Source organism: Nanorana parkeri, unplaced genomic scaffold (genome assembly GCF_000935625.1).
Source record: "Nanorana parkeri isolate BGI_ZX_2015 unplaced genomic scaffold, ASM93562v1 scaffold164, whole genome shotgun sequence".
NCBI lineage: Eukaryota > Metazoa > Chordata > Amphibia > Anura > Dicroglossidae > Nanorana > Nanorana parkeri.
The window spans coordinates 1,683,249-1,693,478 of record NW_017306432.1 but is presented as its reverse complement, the minus strand read 5'-3'; the positions used below and the strand labels follow the sequence as shown (position 1 = coordinate 1,693,478).

Below are 10,230 nucleotides of genomic sequence, written 5' to 3'. Positions count from 1 at the left end.
GGGGGGGGGGGGTGGTGTAGGATGTGTGACTTTAGTGTCACTTTAAAATATTTATCCAATTCAATTGAATAAAGTACAATAAAATAATTAACGTAGTTAATATACCCTAACAAAACTTTACCACCAGAGCTAAATTACCACTTACCTGGCTCCTGGCGAGCCCTTTTTGCTGAAGACCCAATAATAGAGTAGTACCTTTCACTGGCCCCTCTAATTCACCTAGCCTTGCGGGTATGCCCAAATTATACCCAAAAGCCATCAACGGGACCTCAACCTATGACTCCACCAAACCACTCATACTATCTCCTCTTCCATCTTTCTTCAAGCCTTCATTGTTCCAAGGCTGAAAAGGCCACAATACAGCACAGAAAACAGCTGCTATTAAAAAAAGAAAATACAAGACACTTATTGTAGAAATTACTACATTTATGTCCCAGTGCCACACTTGGGGCAACTGAGGTTATGAAACAAAAGCTATTTAATGGGAGGGTGGGTGAGGCTGCTTTGGATCCTTTACCATAAAACATTAACCCCTTCATGACTGAGGCCCTTTTTTCAATTTTTGCACCCATGTTATATTCCACATTTTAGGCCTAAAAATGACGTAAAACCCCCAACATTATATATTTTCTGAATGCCAAGACCCTATAGAATAAAATGGTGGTAGTTGAAAATTTTTATGTTGCGCAATATTAGCGCAACTCCTTATTAAACCCCAAAATTTAGTGACAAATTTAATTAAATGCCCCAAAACACAACAAATTACCCATTTTTTAAATGAAATATAAAAGATGAGGTTACAACGAGTAAAACGATACCCAACATGCCCAGTTTACAGATTGCGTGCGACCGTGAAACGGCGAAAAACTGCATAAGTCGCCGGGAGTCTATTTAAACAGCCCCGATGCTGGCGACGTACACTGTACGTCGTCAGTCACGAAGGGGTTAAAGCTCCTTCAATGATTGCTGCTAGTTTTAACACCTAAGCCCCTCCCTCATTTCTGAACCCACCAATTGGACAAGGGAAACCAAAACTAATTGCACCCTCCCCCCCCTGTAATCCACTTTATACAAACCACAAACCCCTGAGCTGTCAAGCCCCACTCCAGTCAAGTGTTTCTTACACTAAGGGTTCAGGGAGATGCAAATACATGCTAATAGGCATAAGCAGTGAAAGGAAAAAGCTTTATATCACAGTAGGACCTCTAGGTCAAAACATTCTGTGATGTCCTATACCAGTGCTACACCAGTAGTTTATTATAATCATATATTGAATCTGGGATGTGATGACTGCACCACATAAAAATCCTTTGTAGGGCTGCTTTCAGCCATAGGGCACCATCTGTACAGCTCTGACCTTGACCCCTTCGTGATTGACGACGTACAGTGTACGTCGCCAGCATCGGGGCTATTTAAATTGGTTGCTTAGATGCTTAGATGCGACTTTTGCCGCCGGGACTCTGTTTAAACTTGTAGAGGCTCCGTTGCCCCTCCTACGGGACCGGCGTCCTTGGTGTCCGCGCGGAGCTGGGGAGGAGGTCGACGAACTTCCGTTCATCGATCCCCTCCCCGTTCTATGGGACCGGGAGCGATGCAGATTGCATCACTTCCGGTCCCTGGGCTGTCAGTTCTGGGCTCCTGCAGCCCAGCTATAAGCTATTGAAGTGCGATCTGCACTTCAATAGCTCATTTCCAGTGTAAAGGTGACACTGAGGGTCTTTTGGACCCCCAGCATCACCTTAAAGAGGACCTGTCACCACCATCTGCTATTACATGGGGGAGCTTGCAAGCCCCCCCATGTGATAGCAGTCAAAGTAAAGTAAAAAAAAAAAAAAAAGCTTTTTCAATTAAAATTAAATAAAATCAATCTAATAATAAAAAAAATGTAAAAGTCCCCCGCCCCCGCGAGCACGTGTGTCGCCACGTAAACACGCGTCGGGTGCACATATGTATGAAAACGACGAACGCGCTACACATGTTGGGTATCGCCGCGCACGCCGGAGTGAGAGCAATAATTCTAGGGCCAGTATTTTGGGGTATATCTATAAATTGATGACCTGTGGGGGCCTTTAAAGCGTCTTCTATTGACTTTTTGGGTACTGCAGTTTTTCGCCGTTTCATGGACGCACGCAATTTGTAACCTGGGCATGTTGGGTATCGTTTTACTCGTTGTAACCTCATCTTTTATATTTCATTTAAAAAAATGGTATTGTGTTGTGTTTTGGGGCATTTAATAAAATTTTTCACTAAATGTTGGGGTTTAATAAGGAGTTGCGCTAATATTGCGCAACATAAAAATTTGCAACTACCACCATTTTATTCTATAGGGTCTTGGCATTCAGAAAATATATAATGTTGGGGGGTTTTAAGTCATTTTCAGGCTTAAAATGTGGAATATATCATGGGTGCAAAAAAATGAAAAAAGGGCCTCAGTCATGAAGGGGTTAATATATGTAAATGCATGATATAACCTATATGTGTTACATATATTTTACATATAAAATAAAGAAGCATAATGTAAATAATCTTATCAATATGTCTGACTCCTAATGAAAAAACATGCTAGCATGGCATTGAGCTAATGGTATCACTGCACTCTCTTAAATCTAAGATAGTATCTGGTAAAGGACACCACTGCACATTTCACTTTCTTTCTCTGGTGTCCTTTCCAAAGATATTTACTGGAACTATCCTTTAATGTGTGCTGATGTTTGACAAGTTCATATAGGGGGAATTGTTAAAATTAGACAAATAAATATTTTACAGAGTCTTGATGTGACTTCTCTAAAATTATGTCAATGAAATATATCTTTAATTAATGAAATGTGCTTCATCTTATAACTAAGACTTTGGTCTTGTGTTGTCTTAGAAGTTAGGGTTGTCGATACAGTTTTACTAAAAAAAATTCTGTTTTTTATCTAGCAAGTCTCAGTCTTTGACCAATGCCTTCAACTTCACCCAATCATCCTTCTTCAGATCATCAAGCAATGAGGATGATACCAGAGCAGACACTATCCGCAATCTGAGGAAGTCTTTTGCCAGTCTGTTCTCAGAATAATTGTCCAGAGCCGTTTGCCATGACCAGTCCTGCGTAATCAGCTTCAGGAAACAAAAGCCTCTCTAAATTTCTCATTTGGTCCCTGCTTTTGTGCTACTAACTTGATGCTTCTAAGCAAATGCTGTAAAATGTAACCAATGTGTGTGTATAACCTACATGAATGTCAAGTTTCAAACTCTACAATAAGTTCCCACAAATCTTCCATGATATTTGGCAGATATCATTTAATTATAATTTTTGGGACAAGTATAAGCAATTTGTAGATGCCAGGACCACTACACCTCCCTAAAAAGAGCTCACATTACAGTTAAAGTTTTTCTTACTAAAACATTATAGAAATGCTAAATGGGAGAACTAACACAATTACTGCATACCTCCCAACTTTAGAACATAAAAAAGATGGACACCTTGGTGTGAGCAGATAGGCAGCAAGGTTTTCAGTGTAGTTCCACTTTTGCAGTCAAATTTAGGAAAACCCCTTCATATATTTATGTGTTCCTATTCACACGGCATACTGAAAAATAGCTTGAATAATAAAAATTATTACCTTTTAGATGTTTTGTTAAATCAGGCAACATGGCTGATTTCATGTTCTTTCTTAGCCCTTTTCACTGTGGTCTGTCCCAATGGAAAGTCTTGGGACTGAAATGTGAACATTGTGTTTATCTGATAAGCTTCATTAACATACAATGGAAAGCCACCTCTCAATGTACAAGACCCCTCACCCATGAAAGCCCCTCCTAACATTTGAAAGAAATAGAAGCAAGAAGAAATGTAACCCTTAAAACCCTAACCCAAGTAAAAGCAATTTAAACCGCGAGAAGCATTTTGAAAACATTTTTTTAGCTTATGCAAAAAAATATAAAATAGGTGTTATCCCAATGTGGCTGTGGAAGTGAGATTTGTTTAAGTATTTCTATAGGCCTAACTGAACCATAATGCCATTACAAGGTGTCCAGCCTGTTGTGGAGGTCCAAGTTTCACCAGCTTGACTTGACTCTGAAGTAAAAACTAACAAGCCAAAAACCTATACTCATTGATATTTATTCCCTTAATAAGTATATTTATTAAACAAACATCATAATTTAGTTAGATTACACTAACAGATACAATTCAGCTTGAATAATAATAACAATAATAATAAAAGCTATTGTAGTTTTGTACTTGTGCAATAGTGATATAGTAAAGTAAAGAAAATTGCTTACCATATTGCCATGTGTAAACAGGACCTTGTCTTAGTTTGGTTTTTGCAGAGATCCCTGTATTCTTGTATTTCTGTCTTTTCAAATTACCTTGCTGTAATATTTAAAAAGGAACTCCAGACAGAGAGCCTTTTCTCGTTTCTGTAAAAAAAAAAGTGAACTCTGCTAAAGTTGATGCCATGTGCGGATTGCTGCTCTTTACAAGAAAATTCCTAATTTTGTTGACAGTGTATATTACAGATTTCCCTGTACTCCCTGTGTGCTAGTGCTATGGGAGCTGCAGCTCACATTAGCATCACCCCTCTCTCCCTCCTCTTTCCTTATCCATTCACAGAATGCCTTGTATTCTGTAAACCATTCACAAAATACAAGGCATTCTGTGAATGGATAAGGGGAAAGCAAAAGGGCGGATAAATGACACTGGCGTGAGATGCAGCTCTTGTAGCCCCAGTGCACAGGAAGTACAGGTAAATCTGTACTATCCAGTGGGATGAACCTTAGCAGAGGTAACTTTTTTAACATAACTGAAAAGAGAAAAAAAAGGTTCTCTGTCTCGAGTTCTGCTTTAATCTTACCTGCAAATCTTTGTGTGTATGACCTACAGAGAGAGAGAGAGAGACCTCAACATTAGTCAGCTCACTCATGAAAAAGGTAAATAAAAAGGCCTGTGGACAGCTGAGACTAGTTACTGAGGTCTGTCTAACAGTTTAGGTGTAAACCTAGTAATGAAGGCTTTATCCGACCCTACAAAGCTCTACAAAGCTTCCAGGGTGCAATCGGTGCAGATACCAAGTATTTGGATGAGTACTCGTACTCGCCCAAATGCTCCGATACCTTCCCCGATACCAGAATTTGGTGCATCGGTGCACCTCTTTTTTATATATATATATATATATTACACACTATATTGACAAAAGTATTGGGACGCCTGCCTTTACACGCACATGAACTTTAATGGCATCTCAGTCTTAGTAAGTAGGGTTCATAATTTAATTGTCCCACTCTTTGCCGCTATAACAACTTCAACTCTTCTGGGAAGGCTGTCCACAAGGTTTAGGAGTGTGTCTATGGGAATATTTGACCATTCTTTCAGAAGCGCATTTGTGAGGCTCGCACTCTCCGCTCTATTTCATCTCAAAGGTGTTCTATTGGGTTGAGGTCAGGACTCTGTGCAGGCCAGCCAAGTTCCTCTACCCCAAACTCGCTCATCCATGTCTTTATGAACCTTGCTTTATGCACTGGTGTGCAGTCATGTTGGAACAGGAAGGGGCCATCCCCAAAACTGTTCCCACACAATTGGGAGCATGAAACTGTCCAAAATGTCTTGGTATGCTGATGCCTTAAGAGTTCCCTTCACTGGAACTAAGGGGCCAAGCCCAACCCCTTAAAAAAAACCCACACCATAATCCCCCCTCCACCAAACTTTATACTTGGCACAATGCAGTCAGGCAAGTAACGCTCTCCTGGCAACTGCCAAACCCAGACACGTCCATCGGATTGCCAGACAGAGAAGCGTGATTAGTCACTCCAGAGAACACGTCTCCACTTCTCTAGAGTCCAGTGGCGGTGTACTTTACACCACTGCATTCGACTGTGGAATATTTAATAGCAAGGAAATATCATGGAACACCTGAATCCAATGATTTAGAAGGGTGTCCCAATACTTTTGGCAATGTGGTGTATATATATATATATATGTATACACTACTGGTCAAACATTTTAGAACACCCCCATTTTTTCAGTTTTTATTGAAATGTGAGCAGTTCAAGTCCAGTAAATAGCCTGAATTGTACTAGATGTTAAGATAAGCGGTACTACAAATACAGCTTATCTTAAGTACAGTTTTCTACATCATCAAAAGGCATTTGGAAACTTCCTATCAGAGCCAACTCTGATAGTAAGAGGTCTGGCAGACACAAAGCCCCAACAGAATCAGAAGACACGTTTCTGAGAGTCAACAGCTTGCATGACGGGGGCTCACAGGACAACAGCTTCAAGCACAGCTTAACATGATCAAAGTAAGCAAGTCTCAGTTTCAACTGTGAAGAGAAGACTTGGGGCTGCAAGTTTGACAGGTTGAGTGGCACTAACAAGGCCATTGCTTTGAAAAAGAGGCTTGCCTGTACCATGAAACACCACCAGTGGTCTCCTGAAGACTGCAAGAAGGTCTTATGGACCAATGAGTAAAAATTTTAGATCTTCGGTTCATCACACAGGGTTTTTGTACACCGTAGAGTAGGCGAAAGAATGGTGTGTGTGACACCAACCGTCAAACATGGAGGAGGAAGTGAGATGGTTTGGGGATCTTTTGCTGAATCCAGAGCCAGTGACTTGGACCTGGGGAGTGGCGCTCTAAACCAAACTACTACCATAGCATTTTGCAGCGCCATATAATACCCTCAGGTGCATGCATATTTGTCAGGGGTTCATCCTACAGCAAGATATTGACCCAAAACATACTTTCAGGCTTAGAAGAAAACAACAAGATGGTAGGCTTCAAAGCAGGGAATGGCCAGCACAGTCTCTAAACTTAAACTGCATTGAGCTGGTTTGGGATGAACTGGAAAGAAGGGTGAAAGCAAAGCAACTTACAAATGCAACACATTTGTAGGAACTTCTGCAACAATGTCAGGAAGAACTTTCCGAACAATGTTGAATTTTAATTGTACAAAAAAATGCCACGCGTGTGTTTGGCTGTTATATATGTGTAAAATTTGGCTACTTTGATGAGTCAACAATTTAGATTACATTTTGTTAAAGAAAACTACTCCATGATTTATTTTAGATGTCTAATTGTGTATTTGTTCTTGGCTTTATTTTCAGAGTACATTGAGACATAAACTGCACAAAATTCAATAAAAGCTGGAAAAATGGAGGTGTTCTTGTTCTAAAACATTTGACCGGTAGTGTATATATGTGTGTGAGTGTATATAGCATCCCTTGATCATTTTCTTAATTCTTACACTCTAATCTTTTAAGTTAGATATCGAATGAATACTTTCTCTAAGCTCAGAAACTATAAAAATGTCATTCGCCTACGTTTTGTGATTTATGCTTGTGTAACCAGTCCTTTTGTCAAGGTGCAGCTGACTCAGAATCACAGTCTTCCATTCCTCAATACTGATATCATAATCCAGGGAGGGACGAGGTATTCTGGGAGTGTTTAGTGTCTACAATAGAAAAGTTATAGATCATATACAATGTTTATTTATATTAGGATCACTGAGCTCTGACTGAGCTAAGAACCTACAAGCTCTCAATATTGCATAACTCTGATTTAACAATATACTTGTATTATGTATTCACTCGCAGCCTTGAAGAATGAGATATACTGTGTGTATGGTAATACCCAATAGAGGGAGGAAACTGTTTTAAGACAATGCAGAATAACTCATGGGAAGCATTGAGTGATAGTCTTGTTGATGTTAAATATAAGGAAACCGGGGGATGTTTTCCAAAGTAAACACTTTATTTCCTTTCTACGTAGGCATTGGCAATCTAGTTTGCCTCCCAGATAAAATTAGATTGGAGGTGGAATAAGGTTTCGCCTGTAGGGACAATTGTACTATCAAAATAGGAAAAGCAGTGACATCTATGTCAACAGGTCAATGACAACAATGTAAGAGAATGAAATCACTGAAAACGTAAACATGTTAAAACGTATCTGAACTTCAACACAAGAATGTAAATATTGTAGTTTACCAATCCTTAGATGTGGCTGCATTAGTTTTCGTTTTTTCGTCTTTTTTTCCCTTTATTTTTATCTGGCAATCCAGCCAGTAAGTCTGTTATTTTTCAACTTCTTTTAACAGGCCAAGCTGTCCAGCAAAAGTGGCAGATAGAAAGTTGAGACAAACCATTTATCACTGACAGTGGTGCTTAAAATGCTTATGTATGTAAAACTGTTGCTGTAACTGCTTAAAAATTGTTAGATGGAGTTCAGATCTAATTTGTTAGTCAAGTCAAAGGGGGGGACATGATTTTCCTGTATAAATTATTCAAGGGCGACAGCAACCTTATTAACAAACTGTTTACGGTTAGCTCCATAACAAAGACCAGAGGGCACAACCAAAAATTGGTGGAAATTTTTTTTCAACACACAGGGCGCAAGGGGTTCTTCACAGTCAGAGCGGTTAAGGTCTGGAACTCGCTGCCGCAGGAAGTGATTGCAGCTAAGAGTGTGGAATCATTCAAGAAACTCCTGGACGAGTTCCTCGGAGACCATAATATACAGGGGTACAGGTACGCCTAAGAGCAAAAACGCACGTGGACTAATACACATGCACACACCTGCTCAAACATAAATATACACACAGTAGGTTGGACTTGATGGACTTATGTCTTTATTCAACCTCAAATACTATGTAACTATGTAAGTCGATCTAAATCTGTTAGTACATCTAACACTACCCTCCCCACCAGGTGACAATGCTTCTGTTCAAGGGTGGCTCCTTTGCTCCTAAGACAGGAAGTGTATTACTGGCTAGATCACCAGGTAAAAATAAAGGAAATACGCCTAAAAAAGTAAAACTAATGCAGCCACCACATCTGAGGATAGGTAAGCTACAATATATAAAATATTTGTTTTTGGGTCTAGACACCCTTTAATGTGCATCTATATTCAAATTCAGTTTTCTAGTAGGGAAGAGTAAGAACACATATCAGGTTTGATTGCTGTCAGTGTCCTCTCAATGGGGAAATTCACCCTCCCAGTTTAATTTGTTATGGTGACCATTGTTTCTGGAGGAGAATGCGATGGAATATTAAAATGTTTACAGTTGTCACTGGAACAGTAATATAAGGGATACCTGTCCTATGAAAAATCTGTCTAAAAAAGGTTTCTTTCTCCCTTACTGTGGTATCTCCACAGACTGGAAATAAAGGGGAATAAGGGAACTAGAAAAAAAAATGATGGGATTACCCATTTCCTACTCTAGCCAAAATGAAAGAAAAAAAAAGTTATGGCTTAAGATACACGTAAATGGTAATTGACAGTGTATGAGATTTGCTGTAATCTTTTGGGCCTTTAAACAAACCAAATCCTTCTCTTCACCCTGTGTAAGAAACAGGAAAGGGGCATTGATAGTCTTTTATGGCTCCCAAATGATTTGATGTGAAAAAAAAAGGGGTTCATAACCGAATTGTCTCTGAGGCAGGTAGCACCATCACCTCTTCTTTACCATCACATCTCTTGTAGAAAACAACATGTGTGCTTTAAACCGCAAAGGGGACCAAATTCTACCAATCACCGGGAGAATTAATCACAATCACAGAATCAGAAATTTATCTGTAAGACTCAGGCATCTCTGAATTAACTGGAAGCAATGTGTAGAGGGCAAAATGGAGCAGTAGGTATTGTCACCAGCCATCACTTGGCATAAAGGCTAATATTTGCTAACTGTGTCACAGTGACACAGGAACAGGAATATATCATCAGAACATTTCTCCATCAAGGATATTTATTTACATTGTCATTATGCACAAAAAAAGCCAATGTTTCTGGATTATATAAGGCTTAAACTTAACAAAGCAAAACCTACATATGTATTCAATATGCTTCCCTCTGTAAGAGGAATTTATCATGGTCACCTTACCTTGTTGACAAAACCCAGAGGTCCTCAGGTATCACTTCCATCTTTTACACCTGATTGCCCTACACAAGGTTAAAGACTTGTCTGCATAGCCTTTTGGAACTATTGCTCTGAGCTGACACTGATACAGGAAGAAGCGAGGGAAAGCATAGTGAGTTAGGGTTAAAGCATACCGGAACCCCCCCTTATACACTGCCTGACCAAAAAAAAAAAGTCACCACCTGGATTTAGCTAAGCAAATAGATAGGAGCTGTAGGGGTTGCTTCAGTTGGTCAGGTCTAGGTTCAGCAGCGCAATGTGCCCAAAACATGATGTCAGCTGCCTACCTGAATATACTGAATGGTCAGGTTTTGACATCAATAGATTTTTTCCTTTCTG

The 10,230-nt window shown here is 39.6% G+C and overlaps 1 protein-coding gene across 1 annotated transcript in view; it reads left to right on the top strand.

The window, feature by feature from the left end:
• The window catches only part of SYN2 (synapsin II), a 279,216-nt gene extending 275,974 nt beyond the window's left edge, over window positions 1-3,242 (top strand). The window contains exon 16 of the mRNA XM_018554553.1: window positions 2,923-3,242. Within this exon, the coding sequence (XP_018410055.1) occupies window positions 2,923-3,058 (136 nt within the window). The 3' untranslated portion in view covers window positions 3,059-3,242. The remainder of the gene's footprint in view (window positions 1-2,922) is intronic.
• Window positions 3,243-10,230: the final 6,988 nt, after the last annotated feature.